Below are 16,276 nucleotides of genomic sequence, written 5' to 3'. Positions count from 1 at the left end.
TTTAAAACTTTATCTTTTCGCACCTTTCCAAATATTTTGTGTCTTTTAATCTGATTTATTTTTCAAGTCTGATTTTCTGCATTCTTTTTATCAGGGGGTATTCAAACTTAAAGATCATTAAATTATTTTTTAGTTTTCCATCTGCTATAGTCATAATTAATCTAAATTCTATAAGGAAATTATATATAAGAAATACAGTTATTATTTCACCCCTGAAAGTCTAGGTAAAGACCTAATCCTTAGCAAATAACTCTAAATTTACTCTACCTACATGACTAAGATTATATAGACATTGGTCTGTCTCTCAAGTCTGGACTTTCAAAATACAAATATCATATTTTAACTGACTGAAAGCCTAAATAAAAGTCTAGAGTCTGATATTTAGGTATATAAGAAATTAACAATTTATGATATCCTCAGAATAAAACAATACTTACTACACTTAACACATAAATTCATAAAATTAGAATAGAAATGAATCCTATAATTCTATTCTTCTTCTTGTCTTTGATTGGATGGAAGTTATACCAGAGATGGAAGCTGCCCAAGAATTTTCCACCTGGACCTAGCAGCCTTCCTGTCCTGGGAGCTATCCATCATTTATCTGATAATCTACTCAACAGTTTTCTAGAACTTAGATCCAAGTATGGAAATATCTTTGGCTTGAGAATTGGACCCACTCCAACAGTTGTGATTTCTGATTTCCACACTTGTGTCAAGGTGTTCAAGGATGCCAACTTCTCCGCCAGACCCACCTACTTGACTGAAGTTATGGGCAGTGTCATGTCGAGGCCAGAAGATGATCCCAGCCCAAACAGAGGAGTTGTATTCAGCTCTGGTAGAAACTGGGATGAACAGAGAAAATTTGTTCTCAAGACGCTGAGTGAGTTTGGTGTTGGCAAGTCCAGGCTTGAAGAGACCATCACTGAACAAGTTGAACTTCTTGTCAAGGTCTTGAGAAAAGATTCCTCCAAGGGACTGGTTCATCTGGGACAAAGATTCAGTGTCTCCATTGTGAATTCTATCTGGAACATTGTTACTGGTTCACAGTTTGATCTGGATGATCCCTTGGTTCACAGCATCTACCAGGGAATTGACAAGTTCATTGATTCACACAGACTTATTGGTGTATTCATGGTCTTCCCTTGGCTGAGGCATATCATCAACTATCTTGGTGGTGCTCTCAACAAGATGAAACATGATGTCAGAGATATGATGAAGAAGATTGTTTATGATCATATCATGGCCACTACTGGATCTGAGTCTGATCTTGTTGATGCTTATCTAAACAAAATTGAAGACACATCAGACAAAAAATCTTCTTTCTTTGGTAGAAAAGGAAGAACAAACCTTGAACAGAATATGCTGGAACTGTTTGGAGCTGGAGCCAATCCTGTCTCAACAACTCTTTCATTCTGCTTCCTGTACCTGGCCAAGAATCCTGAGATTCAAAAGAAAATTGCTAATGAGATCCAGGAAACTGTTGGATCCACCCGTGTTACAATGGAGGATGTGCAGAGACTGCCTTACACCAATGCCTTCATCCATGAGATTATGAGAATCACAGCCATCAACTTTATTGGCACTCCTCACATGAACTTCAAGAATGCCAAGATTGGAGATTATGATGTTCCTGCTGGAACTACAGTCTTCGCCTTCCTCTACTATATTCTCAATGATCCCACCTACTGGAAGAATCCTCAGGAATTCCAACCTGAGAGATTTATTGATGAGAGTGGCAACTTTGCTAAAGATGAGAGATTGATTCCTTTCCTAGTTGGACGCAGACAATGCCTTGGCATGGCTCTGGCACAATCTGAGATGTTCTTGTTCTTTACCAACCTTGTCAGAGAGTTTACCTTCAGTGAGGATAAGAGCTGTCCACTCCCTGAACCAACACCCACCATGGGATTTGTCATGGGTTGTCCAGCTTATCAAATAAAAATCATTGATAGAGATTAAGCAATCTCTGAAAAAGGAAATCAGTATCAATTAAAAAGAAAGGAATCTCAGCAATAATCTCATCATACCTGCATTCATACAGAATTATATTATAAACTATTAGTTGAATATGTTTAAACTGGAAAAAATATATATTTTTAAACAAAAAATTGTATTATTTATTATATTTTATTATTATCAAATTACAAAGGGATTAAATAGAATTGATTGTCTAGTTTATCATTCAAGTTATTTAATATTTGACTTTAAATATTATGCAACAGAAATAAATTGATTTTATATTAGTTATTGAGTTAGTAGTGCCATGGCTTCCTTAACATCTTCTTCAAACATCTCTTCTCCAATATAAATCTGAAAAAAAGATTTTTCTAAATCTGAGGTCATAATTAACAAATCAACAAATAAACCAACTATGCTTTTTTAAAGATTGTTGGTTATTCATTTTTGAACCTTAAATAATAAATATGTAAATTTTTTACCTGTACATTTGAAATAGAAGCATCAAAATCAGTAATGTATGGTCGTTCATGAGTTGGATAATTATCATCTCTGTAATATTTTTATATATAAAGCTTATTATAATACATGTAAAAGTGAGTCAGTTATATATGTCCATTTTCAATTACTGCTACACACTAAAGAAAAGAATCATTCAAATATTATATTAAATATCTGATTCTTTAATTTTTGTTCCTAATGGATACATTTTTTTGTCATCAAGTTTGGAAATGAAGTCATAAATATTCAAAATAGATCTGTGTTTTAAATAGTTTTTCATTAAAAAAATGCTAATCTGATATCAAACCATAACATTTTTAAACACCTTTATCTAATAACCCACTTAGAAGATTTAAATTACACTTTTATAAGACTGTTTATAAAGAAATATTTCACTTATAATATTTACAAATTTGTAATTAAAGGTGGGTGAGAGATGGGCCAACTAAAGTTACTTGGATAATGATTTTAAAAAATTCATTTTTTTATGAAGTAAAAATTATGGTTTATCTTATCAAATTCTAACTAGATACATTGGTTTAAAGCAAGCAATATGTTAAAAGTAAGGTTAATTGTTAGAAAAAATTTGAACTATTTCAAAAAGTTTAGTTTTGGCTATATAAGGAAAAAAGACAATTGCATATTTATATATTCTGAAAAAAATTCTCCAATATTGGATTTTGTAATTTCAGTGGAGAGGCCATATTGCCTATCTGAGATATTATGAATGAGATGATGTTAAGGTTTTATAATCATATGAAAAAAAATTTCATTAACAGTCCCTTTAAGCACTACCAGATACCCCTCTAGCATAAATGTAGAGTAAGAGATATAAGTTTTTCGGAATTGTAATGTAGGGAGTAGATTTGAAATCTGCATCAAATTTTAAGGATTTTTTATAAAATTCGTTTTTTGTATAATTCTTTATCTAAAAGCGGAAATTCAAATTAAGTTAATTAATTTTGGCATCCGTGATTGGTGGATTTAAAAAATCTGCGCTCTGATTGGATGTCGTACATCATTCAACCAATTAGAGCGCAGGTAGTTTAAAATCCACCTATCCTATTTGTCAAAATTAATTAACTTAAAATGTATTTCCGCTTTTAGATAAAGAATTTTACAAAAAACGAATTTTATAAAAAAAATCCTTAAAATTTGATGCAGATTTCAAATCTACTCCCTACATTAAAATTCCGGAAAACTTATATCTCTTAATGTAGAGGTTCAAATTTGAAAGAGGGGAGGTTAGAATTTGAATGATAGAATTACTTTGAACATTTTATGAACTTCCCTGTAATGTAGAACCTAATTGATTCAGTGGTTGTCAAGGTCTTAAAGGACATATGACTTATTCCGTTAGTTCCTTTATCCCTTTTTAGTAGCGAAGCTACTCTATAATTCGAAATGTCCGTCCGTTCCGTCCGTCCGTCTGTCCGTCTGTCAGAGACAGAAAGGGGGAAACAAGATTTTCTCGGCTCTTATAAAAGATAGATATCTGAAATTTTCAGGGATTAATTATGTTAACATTCTTCATATTTTCACCAAGGTTCATTAAGATTCGTCAATTGGTTAGGGTGATAGATCGATTCCTACATTTTTAAGTTTTCATGATTTTCTCAACTCCTATTCAAGATAGACGGCTGCAATTTTCAGGGATTGAATACTTTCATATTCTGAATACTTTTATTAAGTTTTCTCGAGATTTGCTTATTGGTTGGGGTGCTAGTTTGATTCCTAGATTTTTAAGTTTTCATGATTTCCTTTACTTCTATTTGCTATAGACGGCTCATATTTTTAGGGGTTAAATAAGTTTGCAATTTAAATATCCCCACAAAGTTTCTTTAAAATTTGCTTATTAGTTGAGGTGCCAGATCTTACAAGGTTTTGTGATTTTTTTATATAATGTTTTTTTATGAAACTGCTCTATAGCCATTTTTTCCGGATATCCATCCATAATTTTTGAGCTTTGCTACTTATGGATGTTGTCATCCTTGTTTTTGTCCTAACTATTGTACAAATTTTAGATTTTCAGACTACAATAATAAAGAGGGAGGTAGGTTGTGCTAAAATTCCATAAAGTTGTGAGTTTTAAGGCTTAAAACAGTAGTAGAACAATAATATTCAATAAATATGTGTATTCTTTATTGAAAAGAACTATAGACAATTTTTTCTACTACTGCTTTTAAGCCTTAAAAATCACACTTTTACAGAATTTGAGCATAACCTACCCCCTTTTTTTATTATTGTTTTACCTAACACTAAGAGCTGGTGTAGCAGATTTGTTTCTAATGACACTTTTACTGACTAACCTGAGATTACGACCAATGAATATTATTTCATCTGTCATAACAGTTGTGTCGCCAAGTCCAGGATAAGATCTAAAAGTTTATGTTATATGTATATCCTTTTGTTGTGAAAGTTAAAACTTCACATACCCCCTACTTCTTTAAGTTTAGGCTTTTTATATTAAACACATTGGGATCCTAACCCTGTTAGAAAGCATTCTCCTTAGTTATTGGTATATTGGATATAAGAAGCTTATCTATATGCTTTTTTATTACTTTGTTATTTCAATTTCCTCAGTAATATCTCATTCTCATTATTCATTATCAGAACCTTAAAACATTGTTCAGATGGTTGAATAACAGTGATGATCTTACCTTTCAGAATTTAGAGACCTTGTAGTACCATCCTTAAAATGCCTATAATTATAAATAAATAGTTGATTTTATTAGTATTCATTTTTTAAAAAAAGCTGTCTTAACTTTATTGCTTATTTAGAACTAGCGGCTTCGCCCCTAGCCTCTAGGGGCTTTGCCCCAAGAGGTTTGATCAAACCAATTTTTTTGTAGTGGGGGATTTTTTTTGTTTTTTTTGGGGGGGGGGGTTAGTTGACTCCACTATTTTAATTTTAGTTTTAAAAGAAGAAAAAAAAATTTTGGGGGGAGGGGTATTTTTCATTTTTTGGGGGGTTGGGGGTGTCCCACCCCCCAAGAAAATATCTTAAAACCACCACAGGACCAGTAGGTATATTCCCTGAAGAGTAGAGCCCATTCGGTTCAGCGGTTACCGAGATCTTAAGCTTCAGACAGACAGACGGACAGACATCGTTCTACTTTGTATTATAGATAGCTAGTCGGTGCTTTTAGAAAGTAATAGATTTAAAATGGTCCATAGAATTTAGATATGAAATCATTTTTTTTAATAATTAAGTCGGTTTTAAGGTACTAAAACGCAACAAAATAAAAGAAGAAAATTGCCAGTATGAACAAAAATAGTAAGATCTTTAATTTGACACCTTACTTTTTATGTTCTGTTGAGTAATTATTGAAATAATCTATTTTTTTAACCTTGGTTTAATAAAAACTTTAAACTTAAATATTTTCTCACACAGACATAAAAACTTAAATTACTTCAAAAATAATAGGTCTACAAAAAAAAACGATTGCATATTTAAATTCTATGGACCATTTTACATCTATTACTTACTAAAAGCACCGACTAGCTATTCTAAATAAAAAGCAATAAAGTTAAGACAGCTTTTTTCAAATGAAAAAAAATGAAATAGATTTTGGGGACTATCCTTAAATTAAGTTGTGTTAAATACAACATACCCCCACAGTAAATGTTTTCAGATTTGTTTAGTTAGGGGAGAAGCAAATTGGCAGAAATTGGACAGAGGTGCTGTTCATCTCCTGTAAACTGTAAAATGCAAGGTGGAGAAGTCAGACATTGTTAATTTTATTTATTATACCTTCTGGCCATAATCCTGGAGAGCCTATCTCTGCAACCAAACCTATCCTGGATTATTTTCGTTTATACAGACCATCCCCCTCCCCCTCCAAATTTTTCTTTTTTATCCATTAATCAGCATGAGGGCCTTATGAAATTACAACGTTTTTTAAAAGCATTGTTTATGATGTAATAATCTTACTTACTTTGCAGAGGAAGTCTCAACCAAATTACCATTTTTGTAAAATCTAAACAAATGAAACCTCTTAAAGATGATTACATATAAGTCTTTTTAACATCTATCTAGTTATCATGTATGTTTTAAGTTGGAAACCAAACAATTATTTTCTAAAAAGCAGTAACCAAAGTTTTAAAAATTAAATAAAACCTGGATAACCATGGATAAGGTTACCAATTACTAAGTAGAGTAGTTTAAAAGTACTTCATAACCAATAAAAATAATCAAATAAATAGATTAATGATTTATTATTTTTAATTAAAAACAAATATTTTGTATGTATGATAATATAATCCAAGTTCATTTCAGAGATATTTCTTTGTTGGGTATTAATACTGCTGACTTTCTGTAGTTTTCAAACTCTATTAGTGATTTTCATTTGATAAGCTGGACAACCCATGACAAATCTCATGGTGGGTGTTGGTTCAAGGAGAGGACAGCTATTATCCTTACTGAAGGTAAAATCTCTGACAAGGTTGGTAAAGAACAAAAACATCTCCAACAAGGAAAGGAATCAATCTCTCATTTTTGGAAAAGTTGCTACTCTCGTCAATAAATCTCTCAGGTTGGAATTCCTGAGGATTCTTCCAGTAGGTGGGATCATTGAGAATATAGTAGAGGAAGGAGAAGACTGTAGTTCCAGCAGGAACATCATAATCACCAATCTTGGCATCCTTAAAGTTCATGTGATGGGTGCCAATAAAGTGATGGCTGTGATTCTCATGATCTCATGGATGAAGGCATTGGTGTAGGGCAGTCTCTGCACATCCTGCATTGTAACACGGGTGGATTTAATAGTTTCCTGGATCTCATCTGCAATTTTCTTTTGAATCTCAGGATTCTTGGCCAGGTACAGGAAGCAGAATGAAAGTGTGTAGGAGATGGAATTGGCTCCAGCTCCAAACAGTTCCAGCATATTCTGTTCAAGGTTTGTTCTTCCTTTTCTACCAAAGAAAGAAGATCCTTTGTCAAGCGTGTCATCAATCTTGTTTAGATAAGCATCAAAAAGATCAGTCTCAGATCCAGAAGTGGCTATGATATGATCATCAACAATCTTCTTCATTATATCTCTGACATCATGTTTTTATCTTGTTGAGAGCACCACCAAGATAGTTGATGATATGCCTCAGCCAAGGGAAGACCATAAACACACCAATGAGTCTGTGTGAATCAATGAATTTATCAATTCCCTGGTAGATGCTGTGAACCAAGGGATCATCCAGATCTTTGTCCCAAATGAACCAGTCCCTTGGAGGATTCTTTTCTCAAGACCTTGACAAGAAGTTCAACTTTTTCAGTGATGGTCTCTTCAAGCCTTGACTTGCCAACACCAAACTCACGCAGCCTCTTGAGAACAAACTTTTTCTGTTCATCCCAGTTTCTACCAGAGATGAATAAAACTCCTCTGTTTGGGCTGGTATCATCCTCTGGCCTGGACATGACACTAATAACTTTGTCCACAGGGTGAAATTAAAAAATCCGTCCGACCGTTTTCCCAAAGTCGGTGTTGGCTACCCAACGGCATGGTTTCGAACTCGATACAACCTTGCATTAAAAAAATTGACCCTTACCTCACATTTAATAAATGTCTTATCACTTGAAGGAGGTTTTACTTAAAGGACGCCTGCAAGAAATAACACGCTTTAACTGCTGAAAGAGTGCTACAAGAAGATCCAATACCCCAAATTTAAAGCCTTCAGCTTCAATAACAAAAAAGTTCTAGGCATTTCAAAATAGTATTTTATGTACAATGGAATTTTTGAAAGATTTCCAATGCTTATAAAAGAAAAAACAATATTAAATTACGTTGCCTAGACATAAAATTATAACCTTATCTTTGTCAGAAACTTAGATTGCCTGTAACCAATTACATTTTTACAATAAAAACACCACATTTCATAGTCAAAATCTATAGAAAAAAATTGATTTAAATTGCATTTTTAAACGAAAATCATAGCAGAAACAAAGGGGTAAACTAATACAAGCTTAGCTGTGATTGGTTGTTAAGCTGATTCAGCCTTCTGATTGGCTACAGTACATTCGGTACAATGCAAGTAAAACTTAATTTTTTTAATGATTTTGACTATAAAAATGGGTATTTTTATTGTAGAAATATAATTTGTTACTGGAAACCTAAATTTATGACAAAAATAAGATTATAATTTTGTTTCTAGGCCACGTAGTTTAATTTCAAAGTTTTCAACATGAGCATTGCAATTCTTTCAAAATTTTCATTGTACATAAAATGTCATTTTAAAATGACTAGAACTTTTTTGTTTTAGAAGCTGAAGGCTTCAAATTTAGGATATTTGGTCTACTTGTGGCAGTCTTTCAGCAGTTAAAGCGTGGTATTTCTTGCAGGCTTCCTTTAAGAGATGTCGCATTAGGAGGTTTGTCGCTTAGGACGTTTGTCATTTAGGAGGTTTGTCCGATTAGGATGTTTGTCGCATTAGGACGTTTGTCATAGTAGGAGGTTTGTCGGTGTACCGAATATTGTTATTGTTCAATACATAGTTCCACTACATTTAAGAAAAAATGTAAAACAAATAAAAAAGGAGACACCAGACTTTGGAAATAAAGGTACATGTTAGATAATATCAAAGCATATGTTATAAATTTAACATAATACATATTTTTGATAAGGAACAAAATATATAAACAAAATATAAGATTTAATATAGTTTATTTGTTTTCTTTCCCCTAATGTACTATTTTGCTTCTTTTCTAAAGAAATCATATCAGTCATGGGTAGAATTTCTAGTATTAAGACAGAAACAAGGATGACAACATCCATAAGTAGCGTAGCACAAAAAATAAAATCATGGATGGTAATACGTATATACATCAAAGATATGGAAAAATTTTTAAATAGCCAAAAACCTGCCAAAAGGAAGTCTGACCGTCATGGTTGTTTTCTTTAATTAACAGGAAATTTAATTTTGATATGTATAACTGAAAAAATTTTGGAAAGTGTACCATAAACACAAAAGATATGGAGAAAAATGTGAAAAATACAAAAATAGCCTAAAACCTGCTGAAAGGCAGTCTGACCGTCATAGTTGTTTTCTTTAAAGGACAGGAAATTTAATTTTGATATCTATAACTAAAAAAATTTGGGAAATCGGACAATAAACACAAATGTGAAAAATACAAAAATAGCCTAAAACCTGCTGAAAGGCAGTCTGACCGTCATAGATGTGTTCTTTAAACGGCTGGAAATTTAATTTAAATATCTATAACTGAAAAAATTTTGAAAATCGCACCATAAACACTGAAGATATGGAGAAAAATGTGAAAAATGTGAAAAATACAAAAATAGCCTAAAACCTGCTAAAATGCGGTCCTACCTCCATTAATGTTTTATACTTAATTGTGCTCCTTAATGCTGGGAATGTTGTCTAAAAATTTCAGCATTTTATCTTTTATAGGAGCTGATCGTAAATCCCATTTCCCCCATAGCGTTACGGACGGACTGACTGACTGACGGACAGACAAAGTGAATTATAGAGTAGCTTCGCTACTAAAAATGGTATTCCAACAGCAGAAGAAATAGTTTTTAAATTTTTATAGGTGAGCACATATAAAACTATTGTTATTGTGTTTTCATTGAAGCTTATGCATATTTATTTTTTAAATTTTTATCACAAACTATTTATTGCCAATTTTAAATAATATATAATTGTTGTTATATTATATATGGACAAAGTGATTTAAAGAACAGATGTCCAGTGGTCATTAATCAAGAAATTCCAAGTAAAGTGAAGAGGTTTTTTTTATGTACTTTCTCCAAAAATTTAAATATCTTCCCTACAAGAAGCTTCAATGTAAAGAAAAACAATGCCGGTTTAGCGATTAGAGAAATCCTTTTCTGCAGACAGCAGAGCGCGAAGCTTACCAATCTACAATTAGCCAAAGGATTCTCACTTCCAATCTTCATATGCATCTAAATCCTTACTTCAGAGAATCGTGACTACATTCATACAAACACAAAGACTAACATCATGTTACTTTATAGTATTTGTATATTTTATATATTTGTAATACAAAAAAACTTACTTGACAACACCTTTGGTGTTCTGTGTCATACATAAGAAATACCATCTTCCTTGCGGCCTTAATGAAGATTTCAATTATTTTTTTATGTTCCAAATAGATATTAATTATCCTGGAATTACCTGGATTTACTTTCTGATATATGGTCCAAATATTGAGTGTTTCCTAAACAAACAAAAAAATCTCATGTTAAAAGCAAAGTTTTTCTATAATTAAGATTGGCCTTTACTTAACAATCATCTGTCCCTAATGGGTGTTTTTTACTGTTTATTCAGTGATGCTAGAAATGATGATTCCCTTGACAGTAAAAAGTAGCAATACATAATCATTACCAGAAAGTTATTATATCCATTAAAACATTATGATTTTGCTTTTTGTAAAAGCATAATTTTATATGATATGAGTTGATCATCCTTCTCCTTAGTCCGTCAGTAATTCCGTAATGCTAATAGGGGGAAATTGTGATTTTGTCATCTGTTATGAAAGATAGGCGTCTGAAATTGGAATATATCCCATACCAATGAGCATCCAGTATGTAATTTACATTGTCCGTTGGTCTGTCAGTCTTTTCCATCTTCTTGATTTTATGACTAGGGACTCCTCATTGAGTATTCTGTATAATTAAGTAATTTTAATCAGATTCTTATATTTGTTAATATTCATTTGTCTAACTTCTTATTATGTTAAGCTTTGCTGTTATGGATGTTGTAATCATTGTATATTCTTAGTTTACACGACATTATGATTCTGTTGCTTACCTAAATAAGATTTGAGTGTAAACTTATTATTAGTATCATATACCCATCTAATTCCAGCTGAGTGTACATCTATTGAACATCGTTCTCTCCAGTAATATTTATACCGACAATCACTCCTATGGGGAAATCATAACAAATAAGGAACATTAACACTTGTAGAGTGTCAGAATTGAATAATCAGAATATATATGTATAAAAGTTGACAAAGGATCTCGCTAACCGCTAAACCGATCGGGTTCTCCATAACAGGCTAGCTTCTAATAGGTCCAGGGAAAGTTTATAACTATTTTGGGGTAGGGTACCACCACCCTCCAAAGAGAAATCGCCCCTATAAAAAAATTAATCCCCTCCTTAAAAAAATTTAATTAAAACTAAGACTTGGGGTAGGGCACCGCACCAAACCCCCCTCTCCTCTCAATTTTTTTTTTACTTTTTCTTTAAAAATCTAAAATAAGAAATTAGGTCATCAAATTCGTCTCCCCCTCCTCAAGTGCCCCTAGAGGCCTCTAGGGGCGTAAACGCTAGTTAAGAAAAATAGTAACATCTATTCTGTCACCACCACACAAAAAAAAAGATGGCAAGATTGTATCAAAAAATCATTAAATCAACAATGGACATACAAACTTACTGGTGATCATTATACAGTTGCTACGCATTCAATATTGTTACAGGAATCATTAATCATCATAAATTGTTTGAGACGAATCCAACCTTAAAAGGTGAGAGGGATAACCAAGATAAAAAGTTGATTTAAGTAGAAAACAATTAATCCTAGGAAAACGTGGCCACTTAAAATAACAAGGATGACAACATCCATAAGTAGCGAAGCTAAAATTATGAATGAATATCGGTAAAAAATTTACTATAGAGCAGTGTCGTACAATAAAAATATAAATTGTTAAAATAGGGAAATCACAAAATCTTTAAAATCACGAAAATTTAGGAATCGATCTAGCACCGCAATCAATAGACAAATCTTTATGAAATATGTAGAACTAGCGGTTTCGCCCCTAGCCTTTTTTTTGGGGGGTGGGGGAAGTCGAACCCTTTTTCAAATTTTAGTTTTAAAAAGAAAACTTTTTTTTGGGGGGGGGAGTTTTTCAATTTTTTGGAGGTTAGGGGTGTAACCATCACAGGACCAGTAGGTATATTAACCCTTAACGGTCGGGGGGGGGGGGGGCGTTGAACGCCCCCCCATCCGGTTTTTTCTATCTCATTTTCTGTGTGTGAAAGATAAAGAGCCCAAACTGCTTGACTTTTTAAGTATGGGTATGACACACAACTGAGAGTTGGAATTTTTTGAATATCTCCATCCTGGCGGGCACAGGATGCCAGCAAACCTGGCATGGTCATCCAGGTAAAGAGCAAAAATATTTTTTTGACTAAAACAAAGCATTTTATCATACCAAAATACTAAAAAATCCTCTAGTAGTACATCCTTATATAAAATACAGGTGTTCAAGTCACTTTCAGGTTCCAGGTATGATCCTGCAGGTCCTGATCCTCCAGGTCTCCAGAAATCTTTAAAAGGCTCCTGTGGCCGCAATTTTTGACTTAGAGGCTTCAAATTTTAAACTTAAGCTTTTCTTACATGTCTACATAACGTATTAAAATTTCATGAAGATCCACCGCCATTTTCCCGCCGACCGCCGACTGCAGCGGCTGGCAGCTGCCAAGTACAGCTGCGGCCGCTGAAATTTATATTTTAATATTTCTAATGTAAAATTTACATAAAAATAAACATTTTCTGGGAAAAAATTTTTCTTCTAGCTTCAAAAATAAGAAAATTACAGCCGTTTGAAATTTTTAAATAAAAAAAGACCTAAAAACAAAGGTTGTTAAATAAAAGGGTGAAGGAAGCAAAATTTGACTTAAACTTATAAAAGGTCGGAAATTCATTATTAAACAGGGGACTTGCACAAAAAAATTTAGCCCTTTAGCTGTAATAGAAACTGAGATAATTAGGCGGGGCGTTGAACGCCCCCCCCCCCCGGACCGATTAAGGTGCGGCAAGGGGCCCGACTGTAAAGGGTTAACTGTAGAGTAGAGCCCAATTGGTTCAGTTTTTAATGAGATCTTAAGCTTCAGACGGACAGACAAACATCGTTCTACTTTGTATTATAGATATGAGCATATTCAATCCCTAATAAATCAGCAGTCAATACTGAATATAAATAGAGAAAATCATGAAAACCTAAAAATCTAGGAATCGATCTAGCAACCCAATTAATAAACAAACCTTAATAAAACTTGGTGAAAATATGTAGAACGTAAAATTGATTAATCCCTGAAAACGGACAGGCAAAATAAATTATATAGTAGCTTAGATACTAAAAATAAAATCTTACTTTATTCCACTAGTACAAGTTCCTATTCCAAGAGGACTAAACCTGTGGCTGCAATCTACCTTACAAGCTAAAGTAGATATTAATTAATTAGTAAATATAAAATTTTGGGGGCAGATTAAAAGGTTGTCATAACTACTAGCATTGCCCCAAAATTTGCTAAAACTCCTGTAAAGGTTTCGTGATTTTTTCTGCATTACCAGGTACTTCTGGTGTGAGGTATACCTGTCTAGTGTCACCAGCCATTTGAGTCCCAATAATTGCTTTTATAAGCAATGTTACTTTGGAGCATAAAAAAGGAAAAAAAATATAACTGGATTTTGTATAATTCTTGTCCCCGTAAAAAATTAACAAAAAGTTGCATATTTGTAAAAAGTCAGAAAATTTTGTAACTTTAACACAATTAAAAAACTGTAGGATGGAAAAGGTGGGAGTTTAATGCTTTAATTAAGATTTAAATTATGTACATACCAGCGAGACATAAATCTAATTTATCACATTGATATTTCCACCTTTCACAACTTCCAAAATTTGTAAATCTAAACAAAATTTGATGCTGTAAGTATTGGTGCAAAAAATGGGGACGAATTTCAAATTGATTTGACGGGGCTGATTTTTTTACGTCACAAGTGAAGGGAAAGAAAAGGGAAGGGGGAAAGAAACCCCCTAGAAAAGAGATGGGATTTTCCCTTCCCTTGTAACGTAAAAAAACCAGCCCCGTCAAATCAATTTGAAATTCGTCCCCATTTTTTGCACCAATACTTACAGCATCAAAATTATGAAACAATTAACAATAACTGAATATCGTCAAATTATTTAAAAATGATATGTATATTCAAACTGACAAAAATTAACTTTACTCATATTATAGCAAAATATTTGGGATATCACAGGCTATCCCATCAGCCCCACCCCCCAGCCCTCCGAGTCAGGAAGCACAAATTTTAAACAATGACATAACCTTAGTTTTCTAAGGAACGACTAGATGAACCAAGCAGATATTTTAAACTAAAGCTTTTATGGATATATACAACATTTTTGTTTAGAATTTATTCCCTACTGTTTATAATACGATGCGTTAATCTCTTGATTGAATAAAAATGGCATAAAAACATTAACATTAAACTTGATAGGTTAAATAAAGGACCTAATTAAAGTTTATAACGCAATTTCTTTTTTGCTTACAACAAACAGTCTTGAGTATAAGTACATAGTTTAACTATATTTAATCATATTTTAATTATATTTAAGAATTAGAACAATGAGATTAAAATTTATGTGTTTTCAGAACAATTTACTACCTGTAGTTCCATCTCCAAGACATCAAATACATAGGTTTGTCATTGTTATAATCCTAAAAATTCTTGGCAATCAACCTCATGTCGCATTTGGCCCACAAAATATCATTTTAAAGACAAAAAAGTATTTATTGTATGCTTATTTTAGTTAAGGTTAGGTTAAGTAAAGGTTGCTATTTAACTTTTTTAACAACAAATTTTTATGTGATAAAATTATATCCAATTCGTCTGATTTTTAAAATACTGATTCCTAGGACAACAAATTACATTGTTATAAGCGAAGCATCTCTATAATCAAGTCTTAAAAATGTAAGTATGTCCTTAAACAATATCCTGTATTTAAGCAGTTTTTCAACAGATCAATTTACAATTTTGTTTCGTACGACTTTAATACTATATATATTTTGATTATTCAGTTCAAGTGTTAATGTTCATTTGTCCTACCGTTTCAGAGCTTCGCTTTTATGGATATTGTCATCCTTGCTTTATTTATGTTTCACCTTATACCACATGCAGACCATCAAGTTCTCATTATTTATTGTTAAACTATTTCCAGCAGGTTCAATCTTTTAATAGTTATTTTTACGCATCGTATTATAAACAGCTTTCCGCGGATATAAAATGCTCAATTATAAGATTGAAACCAGTTTTTTAGCTCCGAGATGCTGAAGGCACGAGCTAAAAAACTGGTTTTAATATAATCATTGTACATTTTTATATTTGTAGAAAACTGGATATAATACGATGCTAGACATAGTTTATTCGTATGGAAGAGAACCGGTTCGAATCCTCCGGATATAAATCGGTTTCGAAAGAATACGAGAAATAATATACTTTGTTATTGCGATACAAATATTGTTAGGAACTTTAAATGTAGAATTGTTAGGTTTTGTGATTTTTTTTTATTTAAAATGTTTTCTGCTTGTTGAGATGTTTCATCTATTTGGAAATGCTGTTCTTTGATATCAGAATTTCTTTTAAATGTCCTTATGTTGCATGCCAAATGATAAAGAAGTAAACGATGCTATTCAGCCAATTAAATCCAATTAAAAAAATTAATATTGAATTGCAGTAAAGTTGGAGTAGAACTTGTTTTTGTTTGTAACTGAAGGGGAGTGGGTAAGAAGGGGGAGAAAAATGAGAAGGGGTTTGTGGGGAAATTTTTCTTTGTTTGTCAGAATCACATTCCCTTTTCCTTGGGATAAGACAATGTACTCCCCCCCCCCTTCCAAAGATTACAATTATTGGCGAAAAAGCTTGGACACTGCTTGTAATAAACTTACAATGGCAAATTGATCCTGCATTCTCAAAGCTGGTCTTCCGTTTATACTATCTGTAAAACTTTCCAGGCTTAACCTTAAATGATAAGTTTTATTTTTTAAAGTCAAGCTT

The 16,276-nt window shown here is 32.6% G+C and overlaps 2 protein-coding genes and 1 pseudogene across 2 annotated transcripts; 1 reads left to right on the top strand and 2 right to left on the bottom strand.

Annotated features, from left to right (window-relative positions):
- Positions 1–424: 424 nt before the first annotated feature.
- LOC145318694 (cytochrome P450 2B1-like) lies at positions 425–2,105 on the top strand. Its single transcript, XM_080160140.1, has one exon. The coding sequence runs from the start codon at positions 475–477 to the stop codon at positions 1,960–1,962; it is 1,488 nt and encodes a 495-aa protein (XP_080016266.1). The 5' UTR covers positions 425–474; the 3' UTR covers positions 1,963–2,105.
- LOC145318697 (uncharacterized) lies at positions 2,075–16,244 on the bottom strand. The gene is made up of 13 exons (XM_080160143.1): positions 16,168–16,244; positions 15,385–15,450; positions 14,888–14,940; positions 14,058–14,125; positions 13,590–13,656; positions 11,242–11,357; positions 10,606–10,648; positions 10,487–10,543; positions 6,399–6,440; positions 5,121–5,162; positions 4,770–4,838; positions 2,442–2,511; positions 2,075–2,313 (listed from the first exon to the last, which is right to left on the bottom strand). The coding sequence occupies exons 1-13, from the start codon at positions 16,186–16,188 to the stop codon at positions 2,248–2,250; spliced, it is 780 nt and encodes a 259-aa protein (XP_080016269.1). The 5' UTR covers positions 16,189–16,244; the 3' UTR covers positions 2,075–2,247.
- On the bottom strand, positions 6,725–10,433 carry LOC145319858 (cytochrome P450 2J6-like; annotated as a pseudogene).
- Positions 16,245–16,276: the final 32 nt, after the last annotated feature.

The sequence above is a fragment of the Acartia tonsa genome, chromosome 5 (assembly GCF_053477335.1).
Source record: "Acartia tonsa isolate MP-2025a chromosome 5, ASM5347733v1, whole genome shotgun sequence".
NCBI classification, from domain to species: Eukaryota; Metazoa; Arthropoda; class Copepoda; order Calanoida; family Acartiidae; genus Acartia; species Acartia tonsa.
Note: the sequence above shows the minus strand (reverse complement) of the source record. Positions and strands in the feature narration are given on the sequence as shown.

Excerpts from the sequence above, each read along its gene's own strand:
- LOC145318694 (XM_080160140.1), top strand. The coding sequence starts at position 475 with ATGAATCCTATAATTCTATTCTTCTTCTTGTCTTTGATTGGATGGAAG.
- LOC145318697 (XM_080160143.1), bottom strand. The coding sequence starts at position 16,188 with ATGCAGGATCAATTTGCCATT. Across the intron at positions 15,451-16,167 it reads TGCAGGATCAATTTGCCATT|ATTGAACCTGCTGGAAATAG; the intron begins GTAAGTTTATTA and ends AACTATTAAAAG. Across the intron at positions 14,941-15,384 it reads TGGTCTGCATGTGGTATAAG|GATTATAACAATGACAAACC; the intron begins GTGAAACATAAA and ends AAGAATTTTTAG.